At 45.2% G+C, this 18,921-nt stretch overlaps 1 protein-coding gene across 2 annotated transcripts; it reads left to right on the top strand.

The window, feature by feature from the left end:
* Coq2 (coenzyme Q2, polyprenyltransferase) lies at positions 1-18,410 on the top strand. Of its 2 annotated transcripts, XM_057772585.1 has the most exons (8): positions 1-264; positions 4,705-4,871; positions 9,325-9,446; positions 11,090-11,175; positions 12,744-12,877; positions 14,907-15,095; positions 17,280-17,509; positions 17,630-17,760. In XM_057772585.1, the coding sequence occupies exons 1-7, from the start codon at positions 12-14 to the stop codon at positions 17,484-17,486; spliced, it is 1,158 nt and encodes a 385-aa protein (XP_057628568.1). In that variant the 5' UTR covers positions 1-11; the 3' UTR covers positions 17,487-17,509; positions 17,630-17,760. The 2 variants fall into 2 exon arrangements, with proteins under 2 accessions (XP_057628568.1, XP_057628569.1); XM_057772586.1 differs by lacking the exon at positions 17,280-17,509 and having other exon boundaries at positions 17,630-18,410.
* The last annotated feature ends 511 nt before the right edge of the window (positions 18,411-18,921 follow it).

Here is an 18,921-nt window from a genome sequence, read left to right on the forward strand (position 1 = left end):
GCCTCGGCGCCATGCTGGGCCTGCGGGGTGCAGGGCTGGCGTGGGGCCTGAGGGCGGTGACACCGGCGTGGCGACGATGTCCGTGCGGACTCTCGCTGGCCCTGGCCCGCACGGCAGGGGCTTGGGGCGCGCAGGACTGGCGGGTACCGGCCCCGGGGGCGCCGCGCGGGCGCGCACTCAGCCTGTCGGCCGCGGCCGTGGTGAACTGGGCGCCGCGCCCCCTGCAGCCCTACCTGCGCCTCATGCGCCTGGACAAACCCATCGGTGAGTGAGGCGGGAGGGCGGGGCCCCGGCTGCCAGTGGTGGGCCCGTGGGGCCGGTCACTTCGGGTCGTGGTCAGGACTTCAGCCAGGGACCCCCGATTGTCCTGAGCCCCGGGGGCGGACAGTGATAGCAAGAAACATGAGTTCCGCGGAGGCCCTTCGGAGATGATCTAGCGTACCTTTGCTTTCTCGAAACCCACGCTTGGCGATTTGCAGACTTGGAGCATTTCTGCGTTCATTAGTTTTTGATTCTGCCGCCAACCTTGTAAGGCCCAAAGGCACATTAGTAAGACTACTGAAGAAAGCAAGGCTCCTCGTTATACTCGGACCTAGAGTTGGTGCCAGGCTTTTTTCCTGCATCACCGGTTACAAAAGATTTAGTGCCTGTGACGCAGACAGTGTCGCGCTTCCGGATTGCCTGTAAACGTCAAATTGACACAATCATCTCTTTCTACTACGACCCCCTTCTTTTTTTTCTCCTGCTCATCATAGTGCCTGTCGGTTACTAATGTGTGCACTGTTGACACCTGTGATACAACGTTACTCCATATGCACGGAGTTCCTAAAGCGCAGCCCAGCAGCTCTAATGGAATTTACTCGGCCCCAGTGATAGAAAGCTAGGGAAACTATCAGCTTTCAAAAAACTTGTTTCTGGTTGGAAAAGAGTTGATGACCTAGGAAAGTATAGAAACAAATCTCTGGTATAGGTCATGCACAAGAAAAAGAACTTACTAAGGGTCTCCAGTCCTTGAAAAACTGAAGAAATAGCACTCCAAGGGAAGCACTGTGCTGCGGAGGAGTGAAGAGATCTTGGAGAAATAGTTTCAAGATCCAGTTGTGGTGGCTCACACCTGTGATGCAGCCTTGTAGGGGCTAAAGTAGGACGACTGATTGAAGTCGCAGGCCAGTCTGAGCTATATGCTCTGAAAAAACAAAAACGTGTCGTGTATTAAAAATATTAACCTCTGGACGGTGGTGGCACGCACATTTAATCCCAACCCTCGAGAGGCAGAGGCAGGAGGATCTCTGTGAGTTTGAGGCCAGCCTGGTCTAAAGAGCCAGTGCCAGACTTGACTATGTAGCTACCGAGAAACCCTGTCTTGAAAAAAAAAAATAGCCTGCCTGCAAAACCACACAATGGGATACAGGCTGGACCGAAGAAAGTGGTAACAGGAAGAGGTGAAGGCTGAATTCTAGCCAATGTCGATGTTGGTGTATACAGTTTCAGTGTCTAGAAGTACATCCAAATGTGTAAATTGCTTATTCCACCTTTTTCTATCCAGACCCCCCTCCCCAAAGAGGCCTTGTGTGGGTTTTGGTGTTTTGTTTTCAGACAGAGTCCCATTATGTACCTGAGGCCAGTCTTCAATTCAGTCCTGCCTCCATATTTTCCCAATTGCTTGGATTTCGGGCGTGCACCACCATGCTGGGTTTTATTTCATTTTGTTTGAGACAAGGGCTTGTTGGCTTTGTACTCCAGAGCTTGCCACATTCTTTGGAGTGGCACCGCACCCAGCAAGGCCTTGCTTTTGATAGTCTTTACATGTGTTCGTTCCTGTTTGGGATTCAGGCACCAGATTTTAACAATCAGAGATTAAAGTACAAAAGCCTCTAAACGGAAGGTAGACCTGCAATTGTTAGCGTGTTATGTAGCTCAGGGTTTACACAAGCACTTTATAATTCTGTTCTTAGACTCTGTATGACAGAGCTACAGGATAGACTTACAGGCATGCAGGAAGATCAACAGCTGCCATTGTTCCTGCGGCTGTATATGTAACAGGACTCTATAAAATGGTCATGAGCCAAGTTTAGACCCAGACCTCTTTGGCCCTTCTCCATTCAGTGGAGGGAGTGTGGTTAAATTACTTCATGTCTCTACACTTTCATTTCTTTATCTATAAAAGGGAAGTGCTAATGTTGACTTTTTAAAAATTATTCTTAACATCTATACCATGATAGATACTTTGAATCATTCCTGCGTATAAGGGCACTATTAGTGGCTTTATTAGCATTAGCCACTTTTACTTCAGAATAGTAGTGGGGATTAGAGAAAATTGTTTTTATAGTTTTATGTGTTAAATATCTTAAAATGCTGGCTTGCGTGTTTCGATGCTAAATAAGATGGATACAGGATAGAATCACTCAACCAATGGTGTTGGGCCCCAGCCGTGTGTCAGGAGCAGTAACTGGCAGTAGCATTTCTGGCTTGATATTTATAATCCTCTTCTTGTGAGACAGTGAGACAGTTATTATTTTATGTAGTGGGATTATATTTTATTACTTTCATAGACCACTATCAGGCTTTAGTGTTTTTTGAGAAGGCAGTAACAAAGTTTTGTTGTTTTCCAGTACGGGGATGGAACTCTAGGCCAGCACAATACTGCTGAGCTCCACAAAGCCTGCATTATTGCGGAAGTTTCACCAAGGTGGCACTCTTTCCACCAAACTGGCAGTGTCATTTTTTCTTCTCCATGGGTGATTTTGTTGTCTTAAGGAAATATATATAATTAGAGAATCATAGGCCCAGTCTACACGGGCATTTTGTTCTGCCCATCACTTTCAAAATTTGACCATTTTATTTCATCTCCCAGAGACTTTTTCTCTTTCATAATAAACATTTCTGTCTGTAGCCTATTTGGCTTCTCACTACCTGGTACCTGTCTTCACAGACTAGCCATAGGAACGAAGGTGTCACAGAGGAGACAGAAGTGTTCCTGGAGTCAGTAGAGCTGAAGCAGTAGAATGTCCGTGTGCGCTGAGATTTAGGTGTGGGAATTGAGAGGTTTTGACCTAAGCTGCAGCCAGACTGCTGGGTTAGAGCTCCATCTTAACCAGCGTGACTTCGGGTAAATCCTGCCCTCTGTCTTTCAGTCTCTGGATTAGTTATCTTTCTATGCTGTGGTAAAACACCGTGATCTGGCGACTTATAGAAGAAAGGGTTTATTTGGGCTGTGGTTCCAGAGGGTTAGATCCATCATGGCGAGGAGCATGGCACCAAGCTGTGGCTAGACAGAAGCCGAGAGCTCACATCTTGAACCACAAGCAGGGAGCAGAGCACACTGAGAAGGGCCGCGTCTTTAAACAAAGTGATAGGCTTTGTCCTCTACGGTTGCAGCTTCTACACCTCCCACACAGCACCGTCCACTAAAGCCACTTGTTAAAAATGCCAGTGCCTGTGGGGGTGTTTTCCTTCAGACCCAAAAGTGCTTTGTGACAGCTCTTGCTGCCTGTACTTGGAGTTCCCAAACATCCTCTGTGCTTTAATCAGTGCCTTCACATGACAGGGGCTCAAGGAACATTAATATTATTACTTCAGGAGTTAAAAACAAGAGAAAACTGACTGTACTTATGTATGTTACGTCTCTTTTAGTTTTATTTTGTTTTTTGAGACAGGGTTTCTCTGTGTAGCATTCCTAGTTGTCCTGGAACTCGGTTTGTAGAGCAATATGGCCTTGAACTCACTGAGATCCGCCTCCTCTGCCTCCCAAGTGCTGGGATTAAAGGTGTGCACCACCACTGCCCGGGTTTGTAGGTATTTTAATATAAGCTGGTAAATCCATTCTGCCCGTAGACTGGCAGAATACGTGTAGCTTACGCTAGCCCCAAGTTCAGATTTCATAACTGTTGGCCTTAATATAAAACTCAGTGAGGTAGATGCTCCTTTTCCTTGTTTTCAGATGAAATTAAGACTTAAGCCTTCAGATACTTTAGTGTCTATATCCCTTACCCGTGGTGGTCTCCTGACTTTGGTCTGCAAGAGCTGCCTCATCTTTAGGGACCACTACAGGCTCTCAGCAAGTGAGCTCATAATTGTAATATGGGCCTGTGGCCAAGGAAGGTCTTGCTACACTGTGCTCTGGGTGTTCTGTAGCTTAGGAACCATTATTTTGAATTCTTGGTCCTCCTGCCTCAGCCTCCCCAGTGCTGTAATTCCAGGCCTTGGCCTGTCTTATGTTTTACTGTGATTATACTTTTTTGGGGGATGTGGTGATTGTGCTGTGTACTTGATTTTGTGTGTGTGTGTGTGTGTGTGGAGGGGTATTTTTGTCAACTTGACACAAGCTAGAGTCATCTGGGAAGAGGCGACCTCAACTGAGAAAATGTATCCATCTGATTGCCCGGGACATTTTCTTGATTAATGATGTGGAAGGCCTAACCTGCTGGGGACAGTGCCACCCTGGTCAGATGGTTCTGGGTGGTAGAAGAAAGTGGGTTGAGCAAGCCAGTAAGCATCAGTCCTGCCTCCAGGTTGCTGCCCTGCCTCCCTTTAGTGATGGTCTGTGATGGGGATAGCCATACCCAATAAACCCTTTCCCTGGTTGCAACATGTCATGGTATTTGTCACAGCAGCGGAAACCAAAACAGTGATTAAGAAAGTGAAGCAATTATCTGATTTAAATGTGTCCGTTTCTGTTTTCCGTGTGGTTCTGGTTTTGTTTAGGAACCTGGCTGCTGTACTTGCCGTGCACCTGGAGCATTGGTTTGGCCGCTGAACCAGGCTGTTTTCCTGACTGGTACATGCTGTCACTTTTTGGCACTGGAGCTATTCTGATGCGTGGAGCGGGCTGTACTATTAATGACATGTGGGACCGTGACTTCGATAAAAAGGTAGCTTCACCCTGGGAAGGAACGGAGGCTTCTCTCATTTCTGCAGAACACCATGATGACCTCACATGATACCACTGAAGTCTGCCATTACTAACCACTGTTGCAAAGGGCAGTTCACTTCCCTCCAGCAGAAGAGTGGAGCAGGGATGTGTACTGGAGTTTTACAGGCAATTTAGAATGGAGGAGCTAAAGGTAGGAGAGACAGCTAGAAATTGACCCTGAACCTTTCCACGTCTAAAGATAAGTCATCCCTTCCTTCGAGGTCTTAGTTTAAATGACTAAGGCAGGCATTAGCATCGGCTCCACCAAAGCCCCTGCCCTCTGTTTGCTCTTAAGTTCCAGTTACCCAGAGTCGGCCATGAACCAAAACTAAGAAGTGGAAAATACCAGACCCTGAGTGTATGAGTTTTAAATTATACACCAACAAGTGTTATCACAAGAGCTCACCTACTAAAATACACTTCTCACAAGTGGCTGTTTTACTCTTGTTAGTTTCCTACTGTGAGACAGAAGTGCACTGTAAGTGGACAGTTGTCTCTAACTCCCCTCCTGTGTGCGTGCGTGTGTTTCCCGGGAACAGGATGGGATGGAAGTGGGCAGAAACCATGTGATGGGCATCTCCGTGCCATGCAGACAGCTGTGGCTGTTTGATTGGCCAGCAAATGAAAACCTGATTTGAATGTTGATATTTCCTGGATCATTTTCGTTCTGCATATTGTTATAAATGAGACTTCAGATTTGTACTTAAAGTAGTTCAGCATTCCTTTCTTAAAGCTCAGTGTAAGGCTTATAGAAGATGAAAACCAGTGCTAGAAATTAGCACATGTGTGAGCAACCATGTGCTGTTTATAAAAGTGAACATTTGAGATTGAATATTCAGAAAGGATTTTGTTCTTAGTTACCCTCAGAACTAGTCTAAGACTATTGAGCTTGGGAAGTACACATTGAAGAAGACATGAAAAGGTACAGTATGTGACCGAGCAGCCTTAGAAAGCATGCGACAACCCCACACTGTAACCACTCACGTAATCTGACTTGTGCTCCAGGAAGGGGACCACATGTGCTGTCCTTTATCCTTCCCACTAAGTACGCCCGAAACTCCAACTGTCACATAGAAAACAACAAAACCGACTGGCGAGGAAAAGGCGGCAGAGCCCCGGGCACCCCGGAAGAGCGTGGTAATTAGTTTTTTGTGTTATTTTTGTCTCGCATATCTCAGTCTTGGAACTGAAGAGGCCAGCAGGCTGGGGACACAAATAGGCACAGAACAAACCAAGCACCCACAAAGGCCCATTTCTCAGGAGCAGATGTGCGCTTCTAATTCCACCTGGAAATAATTAGGCAGCACCCGCAGTCCCTCCCTGACCAAAGTGGTGTCAATAGCCCAACTAAAACAAGTTTAAAATGAGAGTAGAGGGGCTGGAGAGATGGCTCAGTGGTTAAGAGCACTGGCTGTTCTTCCAGAGGACCTGGGTTCAACTCCCAGTGCCCACATGGCAACTCACAAACTCCAGTTTCAGAGGATCTGAAGCCCTTTCCAGGCCTCTTGGTAAGCACCAGGCACTCACGTGATCCATACACGTACATACAAGCAAAACATCATAAACATAAAATAATGAAATAAAATAAATGAGATTGGGGACACATAAAATGCTTGGGTTTCAAGTAAGAAATACTGAAAAATACCTGAAGAAATAACAGCTGAATGTCTGAAATTTGGCAAAGGGCGCAAGTGTACGTTGTGTAAGTTTTCAGGAAGGTGGGTGCTGTCATCATGGTAAGCAATCCACAGTAAGATGTATCACAGTCTGCAGCTCTTGAGTACAGTGGAAGAGAAATGCTGAAAATACAGCTCATAAAAAGGAATATTGCTGTATTGGATTTCACCAGAGTCAATTTAGATATGTTGGAGACCCTTTAAGAGGATTAAAGTATGCACTGGTGAATATTTTGAAACCACATACCTACCTGGATACCAGTATACAAAATTCTCAGAGCCAAGTGCTAAATAAAAATCTAATCAATCCATGAATAGAGCCATCCCAATAGAAAGATGCCAAGATTGCAAGAATCACGTACATCATTAGCTTTGATTTAAATACAAATTTCAACTACGGTAAAGTATCACTACAGACCTATCAGGATGGCTGAAACGGAAAACAATGGCAGCGCTAAATGCTGCCTAGAGCGGCTCACATATCGCCTATTCGGGGGGTACCTGGCTTGTTTTCCTGTGGGCACACAGCTGTCATTCACGGCTGCCTGTGCATTCCTCCACAGAAACAAAGCTTATGTTCACATGACATTTTGCATATGAATGTAGTGGCTTTACCTATAGGTCCAAACTGAAACAAGCCAGTAGTTCTTTCCTGTGTGAGTAGACCATGCATGATGCATTTATGCTCTGGAAAACTGCAGCAACAGCAAAATGATCCATGCAACAGTGTGGGTGGATTTCCCGGGATTATGTCAAGAGAAAGGAAAAGCCTGAACGGATCACACTCTGTGCGGCTATAGGAATCAGGGAGTGACAGAGGGAAGAGAGAGTGACGTCCAGGGAAAATGGAGGTCCTTGGAGCAGGAATCTTAGTAGGTTTTGTCTGTCTTGACATCAAAATTCTGGTTCCATCAAGTTTCCCAGGATGTCATTAACGGAACGGATGATACAGGTATATGGGAGTTCCATATTCTTTTTTTTTAATTCCATATTCTTTTTTAACAATTTATTTTTATTTCATGTGCATTCATGTTTTGTCTGCATATATGTCTGTGTGAAGGTGTCAGATCCTCTGGAACTGGAGTTCCAGGCAGTTATGAGCTGTTGTGTGGGTGCTGGGAACTGAACCTGGCAGAGCAGCCAGTGCTCTTAACCCCTGAGCCATCTCTCCAGCTCCATTTCTTAACTGCAGTCATCTCAGAGAAAAAGCTTCATTAAGAGATAATCAAGCCAGCCAACCTTTTCCGTTTCCTCTAGGGGTCTGGTTGTGTAATGGCATTCACAAAGCTCAGGTGTTGAGCAGGTGTTTCCCATCGATTGAGATGGTGCTTGCTGCCTGGGGATTTAATATGTCACCTGTCTCTTAAAGGCCTAGTTGCAGTCTTTACCCCTGTTTCCTACAGTGTTATCCATCACTAAGGACATGTTTATGGCTCGGGTTTGATTAATGCACTGAGTAGTTAGTAACTTGCTGATGAACGGAATGAAGAGTGGATTGCTGTTGGGGAATACAGCTTCTGTGTGTTCGTTGATACCGGGGTGATAATTTACTATCCAAGTGATTGTATGGCAAACAATAGGTTAAAAACATAGTCTCGAATGTGAGGCTTTGTAATCCCATATCTAAAGTTCTTAATTTCTAACAACATTGAAAATTATGATTATAATCTTTATGTGTGTTTGAATTTGACATAGTCACATTTCAGGAGGGAGAATCAGCAGCAGCCATGATCCCCGTGTTTAACAGCGCCATCCACATTTCTCCAGCTGACTTACCTTCATCATTTCAGCATAGTCAGTCCGATAGCACAGACCCATTCAGAGTGTGGCAAAACCAACCACGCCCACGTGCAAACTCAGCTCATCTTTCTTCACGTCTCATGTAGTGCTTACCATCCTAGAACAGGGCGCTGACCTTATCTGCAACCTGCTGAGGTTCCCTCTCTCCTGAGAGCTCCAGTCATTTTACCACCTTCCTATGGAAGCAGGACCAGTGTATTTGCTGAGCTCAGTGACTAAGCATCAAGATCAGTGACTAAGCATCAAGATCAGGAAGACACCTTGTGTTTAAGGATGGGATGGGGTGGGGATGGTGGGACAAACACTGCCCTTTAAAAGCCACGTCAAACATTTAAACACATGATTTTTGTTCTCGATAGTACTTCAAATTTTGATTTTGCTCTGTTAATATTTGTGCTTTAGTGCCTGCCTCGGGTCTTTCACTATGTATATATGTATGTATGTATATATGTATGAATGTATAAATAATGACTTTGTATGTGTGTTACAAAGGTTTATTTGCTTAGGTATTTTATGTATGAGTGCTTTTGTCTGTGTGTACTCCTGTACGCCAGAAGAGGGCATTGGATCCTGTTATAGATGGTTGTGAGCCACCATGTGATTGCTGGAAATTGAACTCAGGATTTCTGGAAGGGTAACTGGTGTTATTAACTTCTGAGCCATCTCTCCAGCCCTCACTTTAGTTTTAAAATAGCATGTACTTCTCTGTATGGGTTAAGTAAGCACTGCATGAGAGCAGTCGGAGTCAAAGTGGAGGAAGCGTCTCTCCCCTTCCATCGTGTCGGCCTGAGGCTCTGTCTCCAGTCAGGAGGCGTGGAGGCGGGTGCCCAGCCCCCTGAACCATCCTGCCAGCTCATGGACCTGTCTATTAATCAATGTTTAAACGAACAATTGAATTGGTGTATGAGGTTAAGGTGTCTGTTTTCCTTTGTTGAGGTTATGAGAACAGCAAATCGCCCAATTGCCGCTGGAGACATTTCAATCTTCCAGTCCTTCGTCTTCCTTGGGGGACAGCTGACCTTGGCACTGGGAGTTCTCCTGTGTTTGAACTACTACAGGTACAGAAGAAGTGCTTGCACAGTTATGTGTAAACCCTGTCCTCTGGATCAGAAAATGTGGGATGTAGAATTCTCTCTGTTACAAATCTGTTAATTCTTGTGAAGCATCTATTCATGGGTTAAGAAGAGTAAAGGAACTCACTGTGCTGTGAGATTCGGGGACGCTTCAGCGAAGGAGTGAGAAGACCAGCTTGGTTCTGAAGCACCTTTAGTGTTTGCTATAGATGCTCCTGATGGGACACAAGGCCCATCCCCGAGTTCTGTGTGTAAACAGCAATAGGTATGTGTATAGTTTTACTTTTGTGGCCTGTAACCGCTGAGTACCGGAAGCAGAAGTGGTTAGGCTCAGTTAACATAAAGAGGAACTGTGTCTTTCCCAGAGTCTGTAACTAATATAAGTAGCAGAAGAGAAAAGTGTGAGGGCCCTTTCTTGGGTCAGTCTAAATAGGCCCAGCATCAGATGGCTGTTCTCAGAGTGCTCCTGAGTAAGGAGAGAGGGTGACAGAGTGTTCCCGCTAAGTATTGCTCTCTGTGGAGAATAGGTCCTCTCTCCTTCTTTCTTTCTTCCTTCCCTTCCCTTTCCTTTCCTATTTCCTTTCCTTTCCTTTCCTTTCCTTTCCTTTCCTTTCCTTTCCTTCCTTCCTCTTTTCTTTCTTTCTTTCTTTCTTTCTTTCTTTCTTTCTTTCTTTCTTCCTTTTCTCTTCTTTCTCTTTCTCTCTCTCTCTCTATCTCTCTCCTTCTGTCCTTTCTTTTTTGTTTGTTTTGAGACAGGGTTTCACCAAGTGATCCTGGCTGCTGGAACTTACTCTGCAAACCAAACTGGCCTGGAACTCACAGAGATACTCATGCCTCTGCTTCCCAAGTGCTGGGATTAAAGGCTTGTGCCACCACCACCTGGCCTATTTTCTTTCTTAAGAAGTAATGTATGCTATGTATGAAAGGGATTCTCCTTGGTCTGATGAACCCTCTGTTGGACACATGAAGAGAAGGGAGATGGCTCACATGGTGGGGTATTTGCCATATAAGTGCAGTCCCCAGCACTGGGGATGCAGAAACAGGCAGATCTCCAATAAGACACCTTGTGTCAAAAAACAAGGTATGGCTTTTCAGGAGCACATCTTAAGCTGGCCTCTTTCCTCATCCCTCGTGTGTGCACACATACACACGCGTGCACATATGCGTGCACAGTTTACTGCACATCTTATGGTTTTCGAACAGGCAGTAATACATGGTCATTTAAATTGGCAGGATGCTGGAGCCAGATTGCTTTAAGGTTTGAACCTTGGTCTCCCACAGATGAGCTGACCAACAATCTCTTCCTTAATTTCTTTGTGCTTCACCTTCCTCTGCAGAAGGAACCTCTTGTTGCCTAGTGAAGCTCAGAATGAACAGAACTGAAGCACTACAATGGTACCTAGTGCATGGAAGTACCGTGTGTGTTAGCTGTTGTTTTGTTTGGTTCTTTTGTGACATTTAAAATGCTTTTCGAATCATTGTCTCTAGTAGGCAAAGGCAAACTCTAGAAAAGAATTTCATAAAAATATTACTTAAGACAAAAATACCTTGCAATTAGGGATACTGATGACTTGAAAATGGTTACTGATTTTTAACGATGCCCTTAGTCCTGTTGCTTCTGTTCCCAGCATAGCCTTGGGCGCAGCGTCCTTACTTCTTGTCGTCACCTACCCACTGATGAAGAGAATCACGTTTTGGCCTCAGTTAGCTTTGGGTAAGATGAGACAGCGAAAGATTTCCCTTCACAGTGCCTGCCATGTTTTTATATCCTGCATGGGTGTGTGCATGTCTGTGATTATCAGGCCAGTTGTCAAGTTTTCTGAAGAATAAATTTTTATACTTCAAAGGAATTTAGTTATTTTTATTGGTTGGGAAATCTTAACTATTTGTTAAAATTATCAAGATTACTGTTTTCCTTAAGTGCCTTTAAAATCCTAGATATGCCATAAAATGATGGTTAACCAAGGTATCCTAAGGAGTTTGGGAGTGAGGTAACATGAACTTCTGTGGGCGAACCAAGGTGAAAATCGATGGCTTCGACAGCTCCCACTCTATGAAACTTTGGCAGGAATGTATTTGCAGCTCTCTGGCTCTACATTAGTAAACTGTGAGCGACTAAGGAGCATCTTTCCCTGCCGCCCAGCCCAGCGTGGGTGTTACAGAGCACAAGCGCTCCAGAAAGTGTTTGTGTGGATGGGAGATACGGAGGGTGGGTAGGCAGATAGGTGGGCAGGTCAGAAACTACTTCCAGACTTTTCTATCCTTTTCTAGGATACTCTAAACTACTCCTAGGCTGATTCTACTTCTATGAACCATTTTCTAGTAAATGAAAAGAATCAGGGAGATTTCATGAAGGGATGAGGACTTGACTTGTAGAAAAGTTGTGATGGAGTGTGTGCCCCTCATGGAGAGTCTCTCTTTGTTTTTAGGATAGACGGTAATGTTCCAGCAGGTCTGGAAATCTTTTGGTAGGAGAAGTTTAAGAATCTATTTTCAAACTAATGTTTGTGCCTGGCACAAATGGAGCCAGTATACTTACTCTAAACATTCATTGAGTCCCTACTTGGACTTTGTGCCAGGTAGGAATTGCACCAAGTACTTAGACGATAAATGTGGCCGTTTTCAAGGAGCTGGAGGCCGAGAGACAGGCAGGACGTGGCAGTAGAGTGTGGGTGTGGCAGATGTGGATGTGGTGCTTTCTCAGGAGAGGAGGGGTGCTCAGAGTGGGGACAGACGCTGTAGGAAAGGGAAAGATAGATATGTGCAGAATGACTTTGAGAGCTGTGTGGGCAGAGGTGTCCACAGAGGGCTGAGCCTCTAGCCTGCAGCTTAGAAGGTGATCAGCCTTGCAGGTCGATGTAGGCTCTGTCAGTGCACAGATGTGTGTACAGACCTCACCGAGGCTGAGGGAGCAGAGTGAGTGTTGTCTGTACTCTGTTCCCATAGCTTACCAGGAGGTAGAGAGAGCCTGGTATGTCTGCATTCCGACTCCAGCACTCGCAGTTTGATGGCTCTGCCAGGCACAAACTTCTTAGGTACCTTATTCTTAGGTACATTATTAGGTATGTTATTTTAATTACTAGTTAAACTTTCTGTGCCTGTGTTTTTTTGTTTTTTTTTTTTTGGTAAGATGTACAAATAAGAACCAGCCACAGGAGGTTGAGGAGATTCTGCGAAGGACACAGAGCAGTGTAGCAGGGCCTGACTGGAGTGAGCATTTGACATGTGCCGCCTTATGTTCATATGTAGTGCTGACGTACATTCTGCTTCCTCCGATTGCAGGCCTGACTTTTAATTGGGGTGCATTACTTGGATGGTCTGCTGTCAAGGGTTCCTGTGACCCAGCTGTGTGCCTGCCTCTTTATTTTTCTGGAGTTATGTGGACGCTGATATATGATACTATTTATGCCCATCAGGTAAAGAAATGATCTATTTTTCTGAACTTTGGTGTAACTGCTGTGGTTTCTAAGAGCCGTTTTTGTTTGTTTCTTTGTCTAGTTTGGTTTTTGAGACAACATTTCATGTTACCCAGGCTGGCCCTGAACTTGTGTAACCAAGGATGACCTTGCGCTCCTGGTTCATTTGCCTCTCCTCTGAGATGGGATTACAGATCTGCACGGTGACTTTAACGTTAGACAAAGGAGATCGTTCCCTAAAAAGAAAACCATCCCCAACTCCCTTTATCCAACAAAACATTGGTGCTCATTTTTACACTAGTTTACTCTGTAGTTCAGCTGCTTTGTTCTGTTTTGTTCACAAGCATTAAATAATATTTACTATGTTCCAGGCACCCTTTTAAATATTTTACAAAAACTAAGTTAATCTTCTAACAGCCTGCACAGAAAGGATCTTGTCTGTCCCCATTTTATGAATAAGTAACTTCCCGTGGTTCCCTGGGTAGTGGAAACAGAGCTGAAATTCAAGCCCAGATGGTGTCCAAGTTCTGTACTCAGTTTCTCTCACCTCTGTCTGGATCTCTCGTCAGCACATCAGGCAGACCGTGAGGTGTGCAGGCAATGCATTCCCTCTTTTCAGTTTCCTTCTTACTGTTTCTGAGGCACAAGGCTGTCCTTGAACTCCTGGGCCTTTCCACACAGTCTCAAATGCTGGGTCCCAGTTATATGCCATCATCTCTGGCCATCCCCATATATTTTTATCTGTTCTTTGTTATTGTCACTTGAATATACCTAGTAGTCCCTTGACTTAGAATGGCATCACGATTTGAAATATAATGATATGTCTGTTTGGCAAACTAAGCTGTTACTGAGTTTTGACAATTATAAATTATATTATCATCATTAGCACTTCATACATATGAGTGTATAGTAAAATTTCAAGAATAGTGTTTTGAGGGATCTGGAGAGATGGTTCCACAATTGAGAGCACTTGCTGCTCTTGGAGAGGACCACCTGGTGGTTCACAACTGCCTGTAACCCTTAGCTCTTGGGGATCTGATACCCCCTTCAGGTCTCCATGGCACCCACACACATGGAAGGTACATGGACACCAGCATGCACACATAATGAAAATAAATCTTTTTTTAAAAGAGTATTTACTTAGGCACAAACTTCCTTACAGCTCTAGTGTTTCCTTGTGTGGTTTGTTTGGGATGTCTGTTGTTGTTTTTCTTGATTCCTGAAGCACAGTTGATAAGCATTGTTTATACTCGATGTGTATGAAGTGATGTTGTATCATACGTATACATTATGAAATGGTTAGTACATTCCCTACCACATTTAGTTACTACTTGTGTGTCTAGTCAGGTTATACTTACAAACTTTTTTTTTTTTTTTTTTGGTTTTTCGAGACAGGGTTTCTCTGTAGCTTTGGAGCCTGTCCTGGAACTAGCTCTTGTAGACCAGGCTGGTCTCGAACTCACAGAGATCCGCCTGCCTCTGCCTCCCGAGTGCTGGGATTAAAGGCGTGCGCCACCACCGCCCGGCTACTTACAAACTTTTTAAAAAGATTTATTTATTAATTCTGTGAGTATGTGTGGGTGCTGGTTACAGGAGACAGTTACAGCGCCCAGCTCCACATGAAGGGGTCAGCTGGGCTGAGTGGAGAGTGGGTGGGTGTGGCTATGCAGTGAGCAGCATCTCCTGCATCTGTGACACCAGCGAGACTGAAACTGAGAACTGAGAGCTCTGGAGGAACAAAGACCAGCCCCGGTGTGGTGCATGCCTTCAAATACCAGTGCCCAGCAGGCTGGCCTCGAACTCACACACGTCCACCTACCTCTGCCTCCTGAGTGCTGGGAGTCTCTCGTTTTCTATAGCTTGTGGTGTAGCTCTGTGTTCTTTAACATGTGTGTTCTTTGGTTGGAAAGCAGGATCAGCTGTATGACTTTGTACATATATTAGAAAGGCTAAGTTGAATGCTTGAGAACTGTGATTTCCATCTTACTGAATTAAATATCAAAACACGTTTTCCTATTCCTGGTGTTAGGACAAAAGAGATGACGCTCTGATTGGCCTGAAGTCCACAGCACTGCTGTTCAGGGAGAACACCAGGAAGTGGCTCAGTGGCTTTGGGACCGCCATGCTGGGAGCACTGAGCCTGGCTGGCGCCAACAGCGGTCAGACCCTCCCCTACTATGCTGCCGTGGCTGCAGTAGGAGCCCACCTGGCTTACCAGGTTTGATCTTTTCATTCATTACTTTCCCTTCAGTTTTCCTTACTATAAATTATTAAAATATTTAAACAAAATAACCACTGATAAATAGGCAAGGAACTTCCTGAAACAAACTGCTTGGCTTGTATTGCTTTGAACTTTTCTCCCTCCTCAATTTCAGAAAATGAGCGTTTCTAGGAATAGTGCCCACCTTTAATCCCAGCACTCGGGAGGCAGAGGCGGGAGGATCTCTGTGAGTTTGAGGCCAGCCTGGTCTACATAGTGAGTTCTAGGACAGCCTGGACCATCTCAAAACAACCGAAATAAATGAAGCAAATAAAATTAACCTTGTCAATTTAGGGGAAAAAATTAGATTTTTTGCTACTCCAAAAGCAAACTGATAAACCTTAAAATAATAGTAATATAGTAAAATAGGGCCAGACATGTCACTCATCTGTTGAGGTGCTTGCCACCAAGTCTGATGGACTTAGTTTGATCCCCAGGACCCACACAGTGGAAGGAGAGAACCAGCTCCCTTGAGTTCTCTGACCCCTACACGCGCACTGTGGCGCACAAATGTGCTAGCACACTCACAGGCATGTGTGCATGTGCACACACACAAATGTAATTTAAACCATAACAATCATGAGTTCCATTAGTGTGGAGATCACTGCCAGCCAGATAAAGCATGGGCCCCGTAGCCTGGATGCGTGAGTTCAAGGTCAGCCTAAGCCACTGAGTAGGACCTGATCTCCAGATGAAAACAGGCTGGAGGTGCCGGTCAGTGTTAGAGAGTTTGCCTGTTGTGAGCGAGACCCCAACAACAGAACCAGCAGGAAATGCTAAGGTGACCGGACTGAGTCCACTAGAAAACAGCTGTGATTGCATTGCTCACCCAGCATCCCAGCTCCTCCGCTGCTGCAGGCTTATGCCAAAACCTGTGTAAGGAACTTGTAAAGTGATCAGTCAGTGACTGAAAAATGGGTGCTTTCTGAAACAGTGCTGCATAGTTTTTTTTGAATAAGATAAAAAGGTAATGATGAACATGTATTTAGATGGTGTTCTATACGTATTATTGGGAACCATGTGTCATATAGGCAGGCCTTGAGTGACATGCATAACAGAATTGGTCTGACATAGATTACACCTGCATGATCCTCACTGTAAATGCTAGGATTTGTGATTCTTCAGGGTTTCATCTTTTTTTCTACAGAAAGTCTCAGAATCCCCAAGAACTGAGAACTTGGTTCTACAAGGCCCACAGTCATCTACTAATTGTCTGGTTTAAATAGAAAGTATACTTTAAAGTATTAGATGGTAAAGGAGGGGGAATATACAAGTCTCTATAAGTATTACAAGAAGTGTGTGGGCTACTTGATATTTTAAATTGCATTTATAGTCCTCAGTACACTTTTTTCCCTCCCTCCCTCCCTCCCTCCCTCCCTCCCTCCCTCCCTCCCTCCCTCCCTCCCTCCCTCCCTCCCTCCCTTCATCTGTCTATATAGCCCTGGCTATCCTGAAACTTGCTCTGTGAAAGGAAGTCCTGATTTTGAGTCTGCGGACTGCCCAATAGAAAAGAGACAGTTGAGGCCAGCCAGGAATGTGGTTTATGGTGCTTATAATCCTTGGGATGCAAGGATTCATTCAGAATCCACGGTCAGCCTCAGCTACACAGTGAGACCTTGTCCAGAAAGGAAGGGTGGAAGGATGGAAGGTTGAATGCATCTTTTTGCCACATCTACAGGGCTGGTGTGGAGAAGAGAACGTGGGTGATCTAGGTGGCTGGCCATAGATCTGGGTCTCTGGATCCCTTGTGAGCACAGGAGGGAGTCAAAAGCATTTGGATAGACCATCTTTGGTTGTCATAGTAACCTAGACATGTCTTCCTCATTTAGTGAGTGAGAGCCAGGAATGTGCAGAGATTTCATCACCCTGCAGAATGAAGTTGTTCTGCTCAAATCAAACTTTCCTCATTTGAGAAACTGCTGTGGAAAATAAAGCTGAAACCCAAGGGTGCTTTAGAGGCCGACGAGTTCATGTGCTCAAGGGCAGGTGGAGGGTCCCTTCCCTGAGTACATAGGCCCAGAAAGCTTTGGTTTTAGACTTTTTTTTAAAAAGTTTGCAATATTCGCATGTATATAATGTATGTCTTGGAAATGGGACCCAAACTGAAACATGAAATTTCCATGTGTGTCATGTCTGTCTTAGTCACATAGCCAGAAGGAGCTTGCATACAGGAACACCTGTATCCTGACTGATTCATCACAGAAAGCCGTGTGCAGTCTCCAGCTGCGGTGTCAGCTTTGGGCATGGAGTATTTCGTGTTTGTTTGGAGGAGTCCAGCCTATGGTTAGAACCAAGCATAGCAATGGATTGCTTCTCAAAACATTCTCACACCCTAGCCAGAGCGTTTAGAACACAGTACGAGTGATTCCCCAGTAAGAAATGTTTTGATTTTTCCGCATTAGAAGATAGTTGGGTGTAATGCAGCTTCCTATAACTTATGTCTTCTCCTGAATAGATTGCCTGCTCCGCCTACGCTGTGCTCTCTCTTTCAGATATACACTGTTGACATCCACAGACCCGAAGACTGCTGGGACAAATTTACCTCCAACCGCACCCTAGGAATACTCTTGTTCCTAGGGATCGTCCTGGGGAATTTGTGGAAAGAAAAGACAGAAGAAACAAAAAAAATGAAAATATTGGAGTAGGAAGTGAAACTGAGCCTGGTGGTACCCTCAGGAAGCAAAGGCAAGAGAACCACGAGGTCAGAGGCACTCAGTGACATGGTGGGACTCTGTCTCACAGAATCGAAGTGCCTTGGGTTGTAGCTCGAAGGTAGAGTGATGCTGACCCACTGTGCAGCATGCCCAAGGCTCCAGGTTCCATCCTAGCAAAGAAAATCATGTCTAAAACACTCAGGGCTTGAGACCACATCGTTACATTTGTCTGAGCAATCTGTTTAAGAAGCAAGAAGCGTGTGAGTAGAGTGTCCAGTGCAGCTGTCACCTAGCAAGATGTCGTCGTGTCCCCCCCACCCCTCCCCCCGTCACAGCACCCGGGGGCTCCTGGGGTTAGGTAGACCCCGCTGCATTTGGTGCAGCCTCTCTCTTTATTCTCACCTGAAGTTTCAGGAACTTTAGGAAAAGACTTGATGTGTAACTAATCTGAATTCATGACTTAGGAAAATGACCATATGCTTTGTTTATTTATCATTGAGAGTGCTAAGTTGGGGCACACTATTTTTTATTGTGATCATTACTCGCTGCCAAAGCTGGAATTCAAGAAGCCATCCTGGTTGTGGATGTAAAAGAATGTAAGCAAATAAAATTGTCGCCTAATGTATCTATGGATGTGACTCTCATATCAGCCTTGACATAGGAATTTTGATGTGTGTTTATTCCTTCCTTATCTTGGGCAGGCATAGTTTATAGGATGGTAACATATTACATAAATGAACTCTTTCCTCCATATTGCCCTTTTATCATGTTTCTGTCGAAGCAGCCAGAAAACCTGAGTAAGGTCAAGTCATTTCCCAGCCCCGACCCCAGGGCCCCCATCACTCAGGACTCTCTTCTGGATCCTGTCACTCAGGACTGCCTTCCAGATCCCCGTCACTCAGGACTCCCTTCCGGATCCCCATCACTCAGGACTCCCTTCCGGATCCCCATCACTCAGGACTCCCTTCCGGATCCCCGTCACTCGGGACTCCCTTCCGGATCCCCGTCACTCGGGACTCCCTTCCGGATCCCCGTCACTCGGGACTCCCTTCCGGATCCCCGTCACTCAGGACTTCCCTTCCGGATCCCCGTCACTCGGGACTCCCTCCAGGGCCACCATCACTCAGGAC

The sequence above is a fragment of the Chionomys nivalis genome, chromosome 6 (genome assembly GCF_950005125.1).
Source record: "Chionomys nivalis chromosome 6, mChiNiv1.1, whole genome shotgun sequence".
Classification (NCBI taxonomy): Eukaryota; Metazoa; Chordata; class Mammalia; order Rodentia; family Cricetidae; genus Chionomys; species Chionomys nivalis.